The sequence below is a fragment of the Piliocolobus tephrosceles genome, chromosome 10 (assembly GCF_002776525.5).
Source record: "Piliocolobus tephrosceles isolate RC106 chromosome 10, ASM277652v3, whole genome shotgun sequence".
Taxonomy (NCBI): domain Eukaryota; kingdom Metazoa; phylum Chordata; class Mammalia; order Primates; family Cercopithecidae; genus Piliocolobus; species Piliocolobus tephrosceles.
This window is the reverse complement of record NC_045443.1, coordinates 49,426,864-49,445,103: the sequence shown is the minus strand read 5'-3', so window position 1 is coordinate 49,445,103 and position 18,240 is coordinate 49,426,864. Positions and strand designations below refer to the sequence as shown.

At 50.6% G+C, this 18,240-nt stretch overlaps 1 protein-coding gene across 1 annotated transcript; it reads left to right on the top strand.

The window, feature by feature from the left end:
- Positions 1-8,782: 8,782 nt before the first annotated feature.
- On the top strand, positions 8,783-16,737 carry LOC111541970 (keratin, type II cuticular Hb6). Its single transcript, XM_023211058.2, has 9 exons — positions 8,783-9,166; positions 11,084-11,292; positions 11,943-12,003; positions 12,973-13,068; positions 13,573-13,737; positions 13,965-14,090; positions 14,836-15,056; positions 15,259-15,280; positions 16,672-16,737. Exons 1-9 carry the CDS (start codon positions 8,783-8,785, stop codon positions 16,735-16,737), a joined length of 1,350 nt encoding a protein of 449 aa, XP_023066826.2.
- Positions 16,738-18,240: the final 1,503 nt, after the last annotated feature.

Here is an 18,240-nt window from a genome sequence, read left to right as displayed (position 1 = left end):
GTAAAGATTTGAGTTTGACATGACAGATACAACACTCCATCAAGTTACTCTCAGAAGGTTGGGCATGGTGGCCTGCTCCTATAATCTTATCACTTTGGGAGGCTGAGGCAGGCAGATCATCTGAAGTGAGGAGTTTGTGACCAGCATGGCCAACATGGTGAAATCCCGTCTCTACCAAAAAAATACAAAAATTAGCCAGTGTGGTGGCCCATGCCAGTAATCCCAGCTACTTGGGGAGCTGAGGCATGAGAATTGCTTGAACCCGGGAGACAGAGGTTGCAGTGAGCCAAGATCACACCACTGCACTCCAGCCTGGATAATAGAGACTCTGTCTCAAAAAAAAAAAAAAAGTTACTCTCAGAAGCTACTGATTGTGAAATTCGAATTACAACATTATCCTGCCAAGTGAATGAGGAAGGTGTAAGCAAGGAAAAATTTAAGGAAGGTAAGAGTTGCATGGCAACTGAGAAGTCTTGATCCATGGTCTTGGGAAAGCTGTCCACATCTAGAATACTGTCTGCTTCTGGGAAGAAACTTCTCCTGTTGGCTTTATCTTAGGGTCTCCAATGGATGTGCAGTTCTAAGATCCTGAATGGGCCCTTTTGAGTTGTGAGATGGAAACCCAAAGTTCAAGGCCCTAACGTTTTGCTGAAGAGTGGGTGATAAGAAGAACTTGGTATGGTCCCTCCAATGGGGCTCCATGGCAGTCTTTGTCAGATATAGTCTCCAGATAACCTGATCTCTGGGTTCTAGGTTGTGAAGGGTTTGATTGTCCTCAGTGGATAGATCTTGAAAAGCTTCCTTTACCTGGGGAAAATATACTTTGGCATAATGCATTAAAACCTTGCAACATTTAGTTATGTCAGAGTTTAGGAGAGTAGAAAATAAATGAGGTTCTATTATTAGGGCATAGGCCTTCCAGTAACTATTTCATAAGGGATCAATCTATGATGTATTACAGCAGTGGTCCCTATTATGGAATTAGACTTCCAGACTCATTTGTTCTCACGACCTGTTTTACTTTAACCCAGTCATGTGATTCAAGAACCAAGACTAATGAGTATATTACAAGACAAGTTTGTACCAAAAGCCCAAACAGATTTTCTTGCAAATTGACTTATGTGCCAGGGTACTACAGCACTTTTTTTTTTTTTTCCTGAGATGGAGTCTTGCTCTGTCGCCCAGGCTGGAGTGCAGTGGCGCAACCTCAGCTCACTGCAACCTCTGCCTCCCAGATTCCAGCGATTCTCCTGCCTCAGCCTCCTGAGTAGCTGGGATTACAGGTGCATGCCACCACACCCAGGTAGTTTTTGTATTTTTAGTAGAGACAGGGTTTCACCATGTTGGTCAGGCTGGTCTCAAACTCCTGACCTCATGATCCGCCCACCTCAGCCTCCCAAAGTGCTGAGATTACAGGCGTGAGCCACCGTGCCCGGCCAGCATTCTTTTAACCTATAATAACTCTACCTCAGATCCTTGGCCAGAAACTGCTAATTCCAACATTCCTAGATGGAATTAGGAATACATTCGTAGTAATGTATTCATGAACAATAGAACTGAAAAAAGGGTCTTGTGTGCACTCATGGGGTATACTTTTCTTTGTGGAGTTGTAGCCAACCTTACGCTTGGGCAACCCTCATGCCTTGAAGGATGGAAAATGATGGACCAACGTAGGTTAGGAATTATAATGATACCTTTGTTGCTCCATAACCAGTCAGAAAGAGAACACTGGTCTGCTCTTCCTAAACTACATCATAGGTTAAAGAGAACATCCTCAGGAGACTTTAACCCTTCTGGATGAGCATGATATGTTAGATCCCTTTTTCCATAGCTTGGTGTAAACATGAATGATTTAAAATGTACCTCTCACAGTAGGCTCTATAGCAGATTCTACTGCAAAGGCTATGATTGCACAATAGACTTCAAATATTCTCGCTAAAGTTGTATTAGATAATAGAATTGCTCTAGATTACCCATAGGCTGAACAGGGAGAAGTCTGTGCAATTGCCAACACTTCTGGTTACATGGAACTATATATATTATTTTAGAAAACTGAGAGACTGACCAAAAGTAGGGGAATTGTTAAACTAAATTTGACCTGAAAAAGTCTCCCTTTGAGTTTTTACATGATGACCCGCAATCCGACTTAGTAGGCAAACAAAGTGAAACCTTGTTAGGGTCCATCCAACTGGACTGTTTCTCCTTCCCACTGACCTAAGCCCCAAAGGCCAAAAGTAAACCCCCCCCCCCACCCCAAACCCACCTGTAACTGTCCGACCAGAGCCAGCTATTCCAGGATGCGGTCAAGACGTCTACCTTACACAACAGAACTGGCAAGAAAAACATCTACAGGAAGCAGTCAGACACCTGGCACAAAGGACCCCCCGCTCTGTTTTCTTTTTCCTTCACCCTAACCCAGTTCTACGCCCTATAAAACCTTGCAATAGCCTATAAGTGGGACTGCCTCCTCTGCTCTTGTCAGGAGGTAGCCTGGCAGGACTGACAGTAAATCAGCTTGCCTGAACTTGGTTCTATTGGCCTTATTCCTTTCTTGGCTGTCCTTCCAATTATCCCTTACAAACCTAACTTCAGAATTATCCTTTGTAACAAATAGCTGAGTCTCAGCCAATCACGGTAACTGAGCTTCAGTCAATCACAGGCAGCCAAATGTTCACAAACACCAGCTGTAAACAATCCAGCTGTTTCTGTACCTCACTTGTTTTCCATGTGTCACTTTCTGTTTTCTGTCCATAAGTATTGTGGGACCACAGTGCAGCCAGAGTTCCTCTGATCAGTCCTAAGGGCTACCCAATTCTAAAATCGCATATAAAATCCAACTAAGATCTTTAAACTAAATTCGTTGAAGTTTTGAAATTTGGCATCTTTCTTCCGCAAGCTCTCTGTATCTGAACTGTCAGAGTCTTTCTGGGCCTTGGGTTCCTGTGTCTGTCTGTCTGTCTGTGTGCCTCTCCCATCAGACTGGGACCTCAGGCAGGCAGAGACTTGCCTGGCTCTGATTCTTTCCTCAGTGCCCAGTCCTGGCTGTGCACATGGTGAGGGTTCAGGAAGGGTGTGATCCAGGACACCCACTTTGTGGAGGAAGGCAGCAAACCTGCTGTTGAGGCACTTGATCTTCTTCTCCTCCTGCTTTATGCACTATGCAATTTCCACGTCGAGGGGCATGAGGAGGCTCTCATTGACCAACACAATGGTGATGCAGGCAGTGCTGGGCCCACATGTGCTGCCAGAGTGGTAGCTGAATCTGTGTCCACAGGAACCAGTGCCAAAGCCCCCAGTGAGGCCACGGTAGCAGGTGCTGGCTGTGATGCAGCAGCAACCAGACCAGGGCCCACAGGGCAAGATGCAGCTGAGAGCTGGGTCATAACCATATCTCTGAGTGGTTGCACAGGACCTGGATTTGCAGACTCCGCTCGGGAGCCTAGGCAAGATAGTCTACAAGTCATGGTGACTCTCTGCTGGTGGACAAGAAGCCAGAGGAAGAAGAAAAGGACTCTGACCTCTCCCTCACTGCTAGCACCTTTTACAAACCTGGGCACCTGGGTCTGTCTGCCTCCCCACGTGGAGAGGCCATATTGTCAACTTTATGAGCATGGGACATTTCACAGTCATTTCTCATCCCTCCTGGGGTAACATCATCAACACGGGACTTTGGAAAATCCTACACTCAGGCAATTCTGAAACGTTGGCAGCATTTCTTCCACAGCTGAGGGCTGACAGTGCCCAGGAGTCAAAGTCAACCAACACCTGTGAACTCCACACTTTGTGAGGTAATTGTGGAGCCGGGGGGATGCCATGTTGGGACACTTCCTTTCAGGTGGTTAGCTGAGCTCACAACCTCCCAGTTTTTCAGTTTGGGCCATCAGGTGAGCTGCAACCAGGGAAAAAGGACAGGCCATCCTCACTCCAGGTAGTGAGTCCTGGCTCCTTCAAGTGGAAGAGCCTTCCAGGTTCTCCCCAGGCAGGGCCCCAGGGTTGAGCCCTAAAGGCAGCCTGTTACACCTGCCTCCTAGCATGGCCAGTAGGAGATTGTGTCTACCTCTACCAAAACATGGAAGAGTCAACCACACAACCAAAAAAGTTTTGTCCAGCTCTTCTTGCCACAGGAGCCACGAAGTAGGTATGTGGGGGTTCAGTCAGGCTGATGGGAAAAATTTTAGTTATAATAGCAACAAAGCCTCTTGGAAGGCCTGAGAGTTGGCATAACTTCAGTCATTGATCTGGCTGAAGGCAGTCTAGTCCCTTTACCTTAAATTAAATAGATTAAAAGTAAATACAAAGGAATGTGGGGGAGTTTATCTAACTGGCTTATTTACTCATGTGGTCCTAAGACTAACCTTTGATCTACAAGAGTGCTTAATGGCTTTCTACTCGGGAGGTCCACAATGTCAATCACCCTCTCTAGTGGTGTTGACTCAAGCCTTTGTCAATTAATCTTTACTGAATAAATGCAAGTCTCGCTAGCTAGTCTAGGCCATGGTCGCAACTGTTTACAGTACTCTCCAGGGAGTCTGTAAGCGACCCAGACTCTCAGCCAACCGACAAGCATAATATCTGCATCAGTGCACATTATTCATCCATCACTGGGTCAGGGTCTGTGGGATAGACCCCAGCATGGGTGGATGTGTATAAGCATCTGGTTTGAGGGTTCCGAGTATCTGGATCCCTCTGCCTGCCCACCCACCTCCCTTCCTTCCCATGTGCCTTTAAGATTTCTCACCCTCACCCAACAGTGTCTCCCTCAACTCCACCAGAAGCACAGGGCCATGCTCTCCAGTCTCTTGCAAAGTCTCCCTCTTTATCAGAGGTACTCCTCAAGAGAGCTTCTCCCATCAGCTTTCAGACAGGCCCAAGGAGCCTAACTGAGACATGGGAGTGGAGGTCCCCAGCCAGGAGAGCATCAGTGTGTAGGAAGCCACAGCCCCCAGACCTGAAAGAGCAGGGCAGGGGGCTGGGGGGCTCTGGATGGTGACCAGGGCAGTGAAATAACAACAGTACCCAACAGTGACTGGAATGTACAGGCCACTTACTATACAGCAGGCAGCATGCTAGTGCTTTACACATACCTCACCTGATCCTTGCCACGTCCCTGGCAAGTTCTATTACCTCAGTTCTAGATACAAAAGAAACAGAGGCTCAGAGAGTTTGTGTGCAAGTTTTCACTCACATTGTAAGTGGCAGAGCCCAGGTGTGTCTGATTCCAGAGACAATTTTGATCACTATACCATAAAGAATGAAGAAATGTATTTCTCAAATGGACACACTGGTGTTCAAGATGTTTCATAACGAAGTTACCAGAAGAACACACACGCACATGTGCACACACACACACTTTTACACATATACACTCTCTGTGTACTATCCCCATGTCCCACTCACTCACACACCTCTGAGCATGACCCACTGCAGGTCAAGAACCTCCAGCACTTTGCTTGATATTCTAAGCCCACCCTGCCCATCCACCATATCCACCGTGCGGCCTCATGAGGCCAGCCTCCTTCCCCCTGCCCTTGCCAACCCCTATTTTTCAGCCAAAGCAGATGACGCACTATTCCCTTCACATCCTCTGGCCTCCCTTGCTTTGTGTCTTTGCTTACACCATTCCCTCTGCCTGAATCCTCCCCTCTCTCATCTCAGCACTTCCAAGTCCTCACCTTCTTCAGGGCAAACCAAAGTGTCATCTCCAAGGACCTTGCTCTGACCCCTGGTCCCAAGCTCCCATGGCATGGTGTTGCTCCACTATAGCCAGACCTCCTGCGGCTTTGCACTAGGGTCCTCTGTATGCATGCTGCGCTGTCTGAGGACTCCAGTCTCTCCTTCATGCTCTGAGCCTGGTTCCTGATGGGTATTCAGTAGATGTTTTCTTCCTGCCTTGAACTGGCCCCTGGGACCCACTGGGAGGTTAAAGAAAAGGCATGATAACCCAAACAGAACACTAGCTTTTCACTGATAGACTGGTATATTGGTGACAAAAGGGGCTGGGCAGGGGCTGTTTTCTAGAAGATCTGGCAGCCCTCTCTATGAAGAAGTATGTCCTTAATTGTTTTTGAAATTTCTCAGGCTTCAGCCTGTTTCTCTCCCCTGAGTTCCAAGAATAATAAAAGACCACAAGGGATCATGTTTCCCTGAGGCTGGGCCAGGGATTAGCATTAACATTGTGGAAGACCACTGTGATCTAGATGTCAAACCTCTCCCTTCCAGCCCCTTCGCATTGTTTGCTTAGCGGGAACAATGCAGCCTGCAGCTCTTCTGTTTCTCTGGATTTTAAAAGCACGTAATTATCTGTGTGGACAAAGGCTGATTATTAGCATCCTCATTGATTGTAATAGCACAGAAAGTCCAGTCTATCCACCCACCAGAACCCAGAAAGGGATCCAAGCAAGAATCATGTAAGTGCCTTCATAAGTCTAATTTAAATCCTCCATGCTTCAGGGCAAGTCCAAATCCTCTCGTATCCTCTCGTCCGGGAGACACCAAGGGAACACTCCTCCAATACTACTTATTCTCAAAAGAAAATTGGAATCGAAATACATAATCCTGAAGCCAAGCATTAGTCACACAGCTCGTGACTGACATAGCAGGAGCACCGTCATCTTGGACAAACACTGCCACTTTAAGTTCCAGCTCCCTTTCTAGCCTCATGCATTTCAAGGAAATCATTTCTCTTCTAACTACAAGCAGACAGAAGGAGCAGGCACTAAAACACAGATAAGACAGCTCAGGCACAGAGGGAAGTAGGAGGAAAGTCTCATGGGTAACCACCAAACTTCACCCTCATACAATGGGCCCCAGTAAAACAATAGGCCTTAATAAGCATATTCCTTTCCCTTCAGGTGCACTAAGATAGGGAAGCTAAAAGCAGACTGGGGGATATGCCTGAAGCTACAGAAAGATGTTTGGGAACAGACACACACCTCCCCCTCCCAGATAAGCACAACAAAGACACAGAAGCAGTCCAAGCCTCTTATAAACTCTCCCACCCTGAATCCTTAAAAAAAAAAAAAACTATTAGTCTTAGAGAGTGTGCCTCTGACCTAACTTGGCCAGACACCCCTCTCAGGCTTGTTTTCTCTAAAATAAACCTGTCTTGACTGGCAAGCCACCTTTCATGTTTCTTTCCTCTTTCTTTAATTCTTCACTGACTCCCAGCTGAAGCTGGGGCAAGGGCACAAGCCTGCGGAGTTGGGATCCAACTTCTATAGGGACTGAACTAAGGTTGGCCTTAAACTGCTGCAAAACAGACCAAGCCTGGGCCAAAGGAATCCAAGCCCGTGAGAGTGCAGAAAAGACAGGAAAAGGAGTAAGGGGAAATGAGATGCCAGGCAACTTAAAGCCAAGACTGGCTGTGATGACCTCTGGAGTTCTAAGACTTAATTACTGCTTTCACAATAATAACTCATATTTAAAAGCAAAGGAAGCAGAGGGTGATTTGCTTGCTTCTCTTTAATGCTGGCTGCTGAGTGCACACTCCTGGTTTCCTCTGCCAATAATTGGACACATAATTAACCTCCTTTATAATGGATTATGGCCTTCTAGAGTTGGTGGCCATGACCAAGCCTCAGTTGAGGGGAAGGTCTTGGATCAGAAAGATTTCTCCAAGGGCCCAAAGCCTAGCAGTCTGTGCTCCTGCCACCAACAAAAACTCAACCCTCACTCAGCCCCCAAAGATTCAGACCCTGGGTAAGACCAGGCTGGAGGAGGGCTTAGAGGAGGGGTCGCCTTTCAGATTCTGGCTCTGCCCCTCTATGGATCCTTCTATGTATGACCTTAAACAAGTCACTGGACCACCCTGAGCTCACACCTTCCCAATCAGGTAAATGGGCACAATAATACCAACCTCAGAAGGACACCCTGGGAGCTAGAGGAAATAATATAGCATAAAAAGGCCTCAGCACAGTACTAGGCACACTGCAGGCACTCCATGAATACAACTCCCTTCCCCTGCCCAAGCAGAGTGGAGAGGGGTACAGGAAGGAGGGACGCTTATGAGAAGAGGAGGTATGAGCTGAGTCCTGAGATAGAAGAGAAGAGAAAGGTTTTGCCCAAAGGGACACAGGATGAAATGATAAATTAACAATTTATATAAAATATAAATTAACAATGAATAAATAGAACAAATAATGAATAGATAAACTAACATTTACAGAGTTCTTATTAAGTGATAGGTAGGGCCCTAAATGCTTTCTGGTCATTATCTCATTAGATCCTGGCAACAACTGTCAGTGCTTACTATTATTATCGCTATTTTGCCCGTGAGAAACTGAAGCTTAGAAAGGTTATTCAGCTGCCCAAGGTCATGACACGAACCTGCGGGACTGACTTCAGAGGCCCCACCCTCTCGACACACTCATACACTCGTCCCGCACACCGTGCAGAGATGCCAGATAACCCCGCTGGCAGGGGACCCAGGGATATGGGACTGGGACCGAAGCTGGGGCCGGATCCAAGAAGGCAGTGCTCCGAGTCCCGGTGGAGGGGTGGACAGGCAGAGGGGTTCCACTCGCACTGCCCGCAGCGCATGGGCAGCGGAGCTGACCAGGCGCTTCCTGGCCCCTTAAAGCTCGGGCGGGAGGTGAACGCCGTTTTATGGAGGCGGCCGGGCGGCCCGGCCCGCTTTGATTCCCGGCTCCGCGAGGCGCAAGGGCCGAGCCCTCCAAGCTCGTAAACGCCTTGGCCGCGAGCTCCCTCCCCCAGCCCGCGGGCCGCCATATAAGGCGCAGCGCGGGCTTGTGGTCCAGCCGCCCGGTCCTGCTGCCGCCGCACCATGTCCCGCCTCTCCTCCCGCCTCAGCACCCCCTGCGGGGCCCGCGCCTTCAGCTGCCTCTCCGCCTGCGGACCCCGGCCCGGCCGCTGCTGCATCACCGCCGCCCCCTACCGTGGCGTCTCCTGCTACCGCGGCCTCTCCGGGGGCTTCGGCAGCCACAGCGTGTGCGGCGGCTTCCGCGCCGGCTCCTGCGGACGCAGCTTCGGCTACCGCTCTGGGGGCGTGTGTGGACCCAGCCCCCCATGCATCACCACCGTGTCGGTCAACGAGAGCCTCCTCACGCCACTCAACCTGGAGATCGACCCCAACGCGCAGTGCGTGAAGCAGGAGGAGAAGGAGCAGATCAAGTGCCTCAACAGCAGGTTCGCGGCCTTCATTGACAAGGTGGGTGTCCTGGATCACACCCTTCCTGAACCTGGCGGTCCTGGGAGGACATGGAAATTCCCGGAGTGGTCTCTCTAGAAATGGGGAATGAGGGTGGCTGATATTTTATATAATTTTAGGCGGTGCCGGCCCATCGTATTAAATAACATTGAAACATCTGGTAAGAAAATACATCTTCTTTAATGTCTGTTTCAATCCTTAAGATTAGGTGGGAAAAAAATCTCATTGGATGCTAATGTCTTTAGCATCTCTCTAATACTTGCTTCCCTCCTGCTTCTAATAAAGAGAGCAAGCCCCGACTTCAGAACTGTCTAGGACAACTGTTTCTGCTAGAATTAAATGTTCTGTAATTTCCCTTTATGTATGCCTAGTGATGACGGTTTTACATCTCTAGTGGTAATATAAAGTTACTCTTTTAACCTGATACGTGTAAATGTTAATTGAATCAACTTATAGATAAATTAGGAGTAAAATAGTATACGGGATGACAAAATCCTGAAGTCAGCCTTGAGTGTACACAGAAGAAAAAGGAGGCAGAGAGAGGTTGAAGGGCTGGTCCAAGGGCCCACAGAGAGTGGGTGCCCAAGCAGGGTTCCAAGCCCAGGCCCTTTCCAACTCTCCAGACCCTGGGCTAGAAGGTCCACAGCTTGGGACCCCAGCTGCCCCACTCCCTCTAGAAGGGGCTGGTTCACCTCAACAGGCACTGCACCCTGGAGAGGTGACCAAGAAGTGGCTCATGGAATGAACACTGGCCCAGGAGCAGGCGACCTGGCCTCCGTGCCCAGTTCCTCTACTGACGCACTGTGTGGCACTGGGCAGAGGCTTCCCTTCTCCACCCCAGTGGCTTCCTCACCAGGGCTGTGTGTGGTGCAGCGTGTGAGCTGGCCATGACTCTGAAAGGGAAGATAGGGCCCAAGGCAGCCATGAGACCCCATAGCCAAGACCACCTAAAATTATCCCATGTAATATCAGCAGTCCCTGCTCCCCATGTCTGCAAGTTCCAACCTGGGAATTCCCAGCTGCACTCATGGAGCTGGATGAAAAGGACCCCAGCGCTTAAAGGCAGGGAGACATCTCAGCTCCAGCTCAAAGGTATGAGAAGTGGAAAACTGGAAGCCAAGGTCCCTAGTTTGTTTGCTGACATCCTTTCTGGCCAGCACAATGTATTGTTGCCATGTGTTCCTCCCGTTTCAGTGAAATGCAGGAAAAGCGTATAAGCTTCACTTCCCTAGGGTCCCCACCCTCCCTGTTTTCCAAAACCTCCCCCCATTCACATTGCCTGTCTGGCCCCCAGAGACATATGACACAGCGTCCAACATAAGAGTTTAGGCCACCTAGGACCACGCCCTGCACTCCCCGATGCCTCTTCAGGCCGCAGGCATCCTGCTTGGTAGGAGCCTAGCCTCTTTGACCTCCCCAGCTAGGAAGCCCTTCCCGAACCTTGACCACCTGTTCAATCAAACGTTCACCAAGCCAAGGGCTGGCTATAAGGACATCAGTAAATAAGCCATAGGCCCTGCCCTGAGGGAGCTTATAGTGAAAGGCATTCTCCCTACTCTATCCCTCCCAACACTGCTCTACATTCCTTTTCTCCAGGAAGTCTTCCCTAATTGTCACTACCCCCTACCCCCATCTGTCCTCCCCTAGCCTGACAGTAACCCAGCACAGCCCACAGGCCTCTCAGTTTCTCACTCATCCCATCCAGGCCCACCTGGACAGACCCTCACTTAAGCCTGAATAAGCAATTATGAAACAAGGATTCTCCAGCTGCATCCTCAGGACAGGAGAGGCCAGCAGGGGCCATGTGGTCTACCCCTTGCCTCTGCACATCTCACTGCCAGTTCTGTCTTGATGTTCCCCAAGGAGGGCTGGGGATATTGACTCCTCCCACTGACTTTTCTCCCACTTCCACACCAGGTGCGCTTCCTAGAGCAGCAGAACAAACTGCTGGAGACAAAGCTGCAGTTCTTCCAGAACCGTGAGTGCTGTGAGAGCAACCTGGAGCCCCTGTTTGAGGGCTACATTACAACTCTGCGGCGGGAGGCCGAGTGCGTGGAGGCCGACAGTGGGAGGCTGGCCTCGGAGCTCAACCACGTGCAGGAGGTGCTGGAGGGTTACAAGAAGAAGTGAGTGCAGTGGGAGGAGGGTTTGGAGAAACTAAGTGGGATTGAGTCAAAGTATGATAGATTTGGGTTAGACCACAAGAGGAACTTCCCAACAGGAAGAAAATAGTACAATAATCCTGTGGGGTGTGGGGAATTTATTTTCTAGGCTGGGAGTTTAAACATTGGAGATTCTGAACTGTTCCAGTTACTTCATCATTATGTATTTATTTCATTAATTCATCAAACATTTTATTGATCATCTACTCAATGTTGTAGGTGCTATGTTGGGCCCCGAGTGGAAAAGGAGTAAGGGAGTAAGAAAATGGAGAAAGGAGAGATTCCAGAACTGGGCAGGGTTCCTGCCCCCCCCCCCCCAACTCCCCACAAGGAGTTACAGCCCAGAAACAGAGAGGAGGTCTTTGAAAATGTGCAGAGCCCCCACCCTGACCCATATCAGGAATGAGAGTCTCTGAAATAGAAAGAGCTTTGAGTAACATGGGTTGGTTTGAATGCCCAGAAGAAGAAAAGGATGGACAAGTTCCCTTTGGTCCAACACTTTTTTGATTCTTATGACCATCTCCAAAAGATCCAGTTCCTGGAATGTGTTTGCCTGTGCCTTCATTCCCATTTTTTTCCTCCCCAGATCTGAGCCTTGTGCGTTTTGTCCCCAGGTATGAAGAAGAGGTGGCACTAAGGGCCACTGCTGAGAATGAATTTGTGGCCTTGAAGAAGGTGAGTGACCCCAGAATCCTTGTCCCCTAACTCAGAACTGAGGCCAGAGACAGAAGGGTCCTAGACCCAAAGGTTTGAGATAGGAGGCCTTGACTAAAATCAGGCTCTCTGCAGTTCAGAGAGGTGGAGGGACTCCCTTAGAATCACACAGCCCAGCTTCTTTCTATTCCTTTCCACAGTGCTCCAGTGCTCCCTGGGTGCCTCTGGCAACAGAATATACTGCCTGCTTCAGGCAGTGCAATATTCTCCCCCATCTGAGGTTTCTCCCATATAGCCACCGGCTTTTCACCTCCTTCAGCCCTGCACCTGGCATAGAGTAGGCACCCTATAAATATTTGTGAGTGAAACAGCCTATGAATTGTAGACAATGGCTGCATCCTCAAGCCAGCAACAACTCAGAACCGCAGGCAGGGACAGTGACCGTCATTCCTTGCTTCTTAGACTTGACTCTGTACAAGTGCCTGGACTCTCATTACGCCCTTCCAGCCACCTCCATATGAGGAAAGCAGGGGTTATTGTGAGACAATGAGGCGCAGAGGTTAAGGGGACTGCTCAGAGTCACACTGACTCGGAAGGGACAGAGATGAGCCCTGAGCCCTCTTCTGACCACAGATCTAGATTATCTTCCATGAGATTCCAGAGCGGAGAGGGGTGGGGCATCATTAGAATTTACCCATTGTACACTAGATCCTAAATTTTTGTGACAGTGCATGGCATGGATTCTAGAGGAATCATCCCAGTGGGTACCAGAGGAAGTGCCTGCCAACCTCAGTATCCCCCTCCCTTACCTGAACCTGCTCTTGACCCCACTAACTGCATAAGGGGCTTTGCCATGGCATGATACCAGGCACTGGGATGAGCATGTTCAGAGGGTTCCCAGGGAAGCTGCTCAGCCTGATGGGGTAGGAAAAAAACAAGGGTTCTGAATTGTCTCCCAGTGCAACTCCTGTGCCATCTTCTCCCCTTTAGGATGTGGACTGTGCCTACTTGCGCAAATCAGACCTGGAGGCCAATGTGGAGGCCCTGACCCAGGAGATCGACTTCCTGAGGCGGCTGTATGAGGAGGTGCGGGGTCACAGAGCAGCAGGGCAGCAAGGAGGATATGAGTTAGCCATTGGAAAAGACTTGTCACAATTCAGCTTCTGACCCCATGGTGGGACAAGGGGAGAAACCCCAGGCAGGTTCACCATGAGCAGGTGAAGAAGTGTGGCTTGACCTCCCACTGCTATGCCCCAGGCAAGCTGGTGTTCCTGGTTACTAAAGTGACAATTGCCACAAGGTGGTAAACTCTGGTCCTAGACCCAAAGGTTCAAGCTGGAAGGTCCTGATTAAAATCAGGCACTGGGCCTCAGACATGGACTCTCTACCTCCAAGTCCTCTAGGCCTCAGGACTCTGGGCTTGAGGAGTCTTGAGGGGGTCCCAGGGTTGAGGTGGAAGACTATAACTGGGAGAGTGGAGCTTCAGACAGTGAGGAAGCCGGGAAAGGGGACAGGGGATGATGATGAGGGTGGGCTACCAAGAGTAGGGCTCTGGTCTAAGAAGCTCTTGCCACTTGCCCTCTCCTGCAGGAGATCCACGTTCTCCAGTCGCACATCTCAGACACCTCAGTGGTCGTCAAGATGGACAACAGCCGAGACCTGAACATGCACTGCGTCGTCGCTGAGATCAAGGCTCAGTATGATGACATTGCCACCCGCAGCCGGGCCGAGGCCGAGTCCTGGTACCGCAGCAAGGTGAGTGGCACAGGACACCTGCCTGCTAGACATGGCAGTCAGAGGGATGCAAAGTATCTATTAAATAGGCTTCCTTTTCTGGGAATTCTGGTGCCTACAGATGTTGGGGTGGCAGGGCAGGACTGCCATGTGTGGTTGCTCAGGCTGAGCGCTGCATAATCATCTGTGGTGTCCTGAATGGATGGGAGGTCCCACCCTAAGCCTCATGAGCATCTCTACTTCGCCAGTGCGAGGAAATGAAGGCCACGGTGATCAGACATGGGGAGACCCTGCGCCGCACCAAGGAGGAGATCAACGAGCTGAACCGCATGATCCAGAGGCTGACAGCCGAAGTGGATAACGCCAAATGCCAGGTGTGGGAGCCCAGCCCACTCCTCAGTGTAGGAAGAGAGTGGGGTTAGCCCTCAGCAGAGGGATTTGGGTTAGACTCCTTGCCAGTGTGTGGGGACAAGGGCAAACACCCAGCATGAGGACGGACAGCCTCCTCCATGGAAAATGTTCTCCATTCTCACTGAATGGAGGCACTGGGGCAATATGGAGGGAATGAGGTGACAAGGGCTTTCCTGCTTCCAAGGGCAGAGTGGGGCAGAGGAAATAGCACCAGTCTAAGGGGCAGGAAATCTGGGCTCTCAAACCAGCTCTGCCACTAGTTTGCCGTGAGACTTGAGAAAGGCATTTAACCTCTCTAGCCTGTTGCTCTAGATCAGTGATCGCACATTCAAACATCAGCGGGGTTGGTAAATGAGCAAAGCAAGCAAGCTGTTCCCAAGGCACTTGGGTATGATCAGGATTATGGCAAACTGGAAAGCACAAAGGGCAGGGCTAGGCAAATCCAACTGAGGCAGGCCATGCAGAAATAAGGGTCCAGTATGGCCAGATCCTCTAATCTTTTGAAAGAAGCCAGGAATTTCAATTATTGTGTTAAATTTCCAAAATTGAAGACACCGTGCAAACAAGCCTGGGAGCACTAATTTGCAGCCCCTGGCCTAACAAATAGATAAAGCCTCTTCTTCCTCTGCTAGTCAGTGGTCAGTTGTTACCTGGTCTCTGACCCTGAAGCCAGAACAGAGATCCTTAATAACCCACCTTGCCTCCCAGAACTCCAAGCTGGAGGCCGCGGTGGCCCAGTCTGAGCAGCAGGGTGAGGCGGCTCTCAGTGACGCCCGCTGCAAGCTGGCGGAGTTGGAGGGCGCCCTGCAGAAGGCCAAGCAGGACATGGCCTGCCTGATCAGGGAGTACCAGGAGGTGATGAACTCCAAGCTGGGCCTGGACATCGAGATCGCCACCTACAGGCGCCTGCTGGAGGGCGAGGAGCAGAGGTGAGGACCACAGCTGTGGGGAGGGTGTCCCCTCAGTTTCCCCCAGGCAATGCTGCAGTGCTTCAACACCCAGGAGCATGTCTGCATATTATTTACTTGGAATGTGCCTCAACGCTAATTGGAGGAGAGAATTTGCAGGTTAACAGACTTCACCAGTTTTGCTCCCCACAACTAATTTCTGTCTTTTTGCTTTCCCTATAAGGTTGTGTGAGGGCGTTGGTGCTGTAAATGTCTGTAAGTAATCCATTTTGTGGGTCCTGAAATAAGAGCCTGGGATTCTGGGCAGGCAAACTTTTTCTTCAAGCTTCAGATAGTAAAAACTCTAGGCTCGTGGGCCATGCAGTCTCTGCCTCAACTGCTCCACTCCATTGTTGTCATGTAAAGCAACCACAGCCAAAGGCAATACTTAAAGGAAGGGGTATGACTGGGTTCCAAGAAAACTTGATTGACACACAGGAAGCCTGCACGTGGCCATAGTTTGCAGACTCCAAAAGGAAACACGGAGTTGGGCAGTGAGTGCTTATAGTAACTTAATTAGCTACAGTCATGCACCACATAAGGACTTTCAGGTCAAGGATGGATGGAATATAGGACAGTAGTCCCATTAGATTATAATGCCATATTTTTACTCTACTTTCCTATGTTCAGATACACAAATACCTACCATGGTGTTACTGTTGCCTTCAGTCTTCAGTACAGTCACATGCTGTACAGATTTGTAGCCTAGAAGCAATCGGCTACGCTATAGAGTAAACTTGTAGAACCTGCGACCAGAAGGCTGCATACAGCCCAGGACGGCTCTGAATGTGGCCCAGCACAAATTTGTAAACTTTCTTAAAACTTACGAGACTTTTTTGTGTGTGATTTTTTAAAGCTCATCAGCTACCATTAGTGTTAGTGTATTTTATGTGTGGCCCAAGACAATTCTTCTTCTTCCAATGTGGCCCAGGGAAGCCAAAAGACTAGACACCCTTGGGGCCTGGGTGTGGTGGCTTATGCCTGTAATCCCAGTACTTTGGGAGGCCAAGGCGAGCGGATCACTTGAGGTCAGGAGTTTGAGACCAGCCTAGCCAACATGGTGAAACCCCATCTCTGCTAAAAATTAAAAAATTAGCCTGGCGTGGTGATGAGCACCTGTAATCCCAGCTACTAGGGAGGCTGAGGCAGGAGAATCGCTTGAACCTGGGAGGCAGAGGTTGCAGTGAGCCGAGATTGTGCCACTGCACTCCAGTCTGGGCGACAGAGAGAGACTCCATCTCAAAAAAATAAAATAAAATAAAAAAGATTGGCCACCCTTGCCATAGAGCCCGGGTGTGTAGTAGGCTACACCGTCTAGGTTTGTGTCTGTGCATTCCATGATGTTCGCACAATGACAAAATCATTTAATGCTGTATATCTCAGAACCTGTCTCTGTTATGAAGCGAAGCATGGCTGTGTCTGCCTCTAGAGAGGACCTGGGCTAACAGTGTATCAAGAACGCTAGAGGCTAAGACTGCAGGAAGGAGTGCCCATGTGAGGGTGTTGAAGGGAGCGGATAGAAACAGAGGGGGGAAGCTCTGAGCAGAAGGGGCCTCTGACCGCCAGGAGACTGAGCCCTGTGCTGCCCCTCCGGCAGGTGTCAGCAGCTCCCGCGGCGGGGTCGTGTGCGGGGACCTGTGCGTGTCGGGCTCCCGGCCGGTGACCGGCAGCGTCTGCAGTGCCCCATGCAGCGGGAACGTGGCGGTGAGCACCGGCCTGTGTGCGCCCTGCGGCCAGAACTGCGGCAGCAGCCGCTCGGTGCGCTTCGCCTGAGCGCCCCGCTTTGTACCGACACCGCCACGCCAGCAGAAGTCCCAGCCTCCTGAGACAGGCCGGAACTCCCAGGGTCCCCAGACGTGGGGAAGGAGGGCTTCGGGGCCCAGCCTCCCCACAGGCCCCCACGCCGCGCCTTCCCGTCTCGCATCCCCTCCCGCTAGTCCGTTCACTGCTTCCGGGAGCACAGGGCTCCTAGCTCGCAGCTCTCCCCACCTCCGCATCTAAAGGACTGTGTCCTGGCAGCCCTAGGCAAAGACCCGGGTCCGGAGGCCTAGATGCCTATGGCTTCTGAGGGACAGATGGGCCTGGAGCCCGTTGGTGTGGACTTGCTGTGCCTTCTAATCCACTGTCTTCTAATACACGTGTGGGACAGGCCACCTCTCCCGCCTGGCTGCCTAGCTCCCTCCCTCTCCCCGTGCTTGTCTCAGCATTTCCATTAAAGCTCCTAGTCATATGCAATGCGCCCTGAGAGTCTCTTTTTCTTCTTGCCCACTTCGTCTTCTTAGTCCGGCGAGAGGGCCTGGATCTCCTGACACCTTGGGTGGGAACTTCATCACTGTGGCTGCTGGTCCACTTCTTTCACTCTCCACCCCAGCTCCCACCTCAGCATTTGAAAGTTGCCTGACGGTAGGGTCAAATATACAGACTTCCTCTCAGAAGCCAACACATCCCAGATAGCTCCTCCACCCACACCACCACCATCATCCCCGGGGTCCCAGACACACAGACCTCCCTGCGGCTCCACAGTACCCATCATATGTGCTGCTGGGACACATTTCCCCATGCATAGGCCCTGCCACAGAACACCTGCCACACTGACATATAGAGGCCCCCATCAAGCCCTGACTTAACACAGATGTCCTTCCCCACTCCCATGGATCCAGAAACAAACCCATCCCTCCGTTAAGGTCCTAGGCACAGACCTGTTACCAGGGATCTAGACTCTAGGACCCTCCTCCCATGCACACACACACCTCCTCCCCCAGCCATCACCCCCACAGAATTCAAGATGCAAAGGACCTCTCCAGGGCCCCAGGGCCTGGCTGACCATGAGCCTGGCAGACCCAGCACCAGGAAGGGCTGAGGACGGCTGGCATGAAAGTTGGCTGCGCCACCCGAAACTGGGACCTGGGGCAGCTGAACGTCTGTGACCTCCTCACAAAAAGAATGTGTTCTGGCAGCTCTGGGCATGAGGGGAGGGAGGCAAACAGCCTTTCTACCCCCTTAACAGGACAGCACTCCAAGGCCCAAACGCTGGCAGAGCCTGCATTTCCCCATGGCTCTTCTGAGTTCCTCAGGAGAATCTTTGGATCAGCCCCAGCCCTGGAGGCCAAGGCTCACACTAGGTAAGCATCCTGCTCCTTAGAGCAGCACCCCATCCCACCATGTG

Excerpts from the sequence above, each read along its gene's own strand:
- LOC111541970 (XM_023211058.2), top strand. The coding sequence starts at position 8,783 with ATGTCCCGCCTCTCCTCCCGCCTCAGCACCCCCTGCGGGGCCCGCGCC. Across the intron at positions 13,738-13,964 it reads AGTCCTGGTACCGCAGCAAG|TGCGAGGAAATGAAGGCCAC; the intron begins GTGAGTGGCACA and ends CTACTTCGCCAG. Across the intron at positions 15,057-15,258 it reads CTGGAGGGCGAGGAGCAGAG|GTTGTGTGAGGGCGTTGGTG; the intron begins GTGAGGACCACA and ends TTTCCCTATAAG.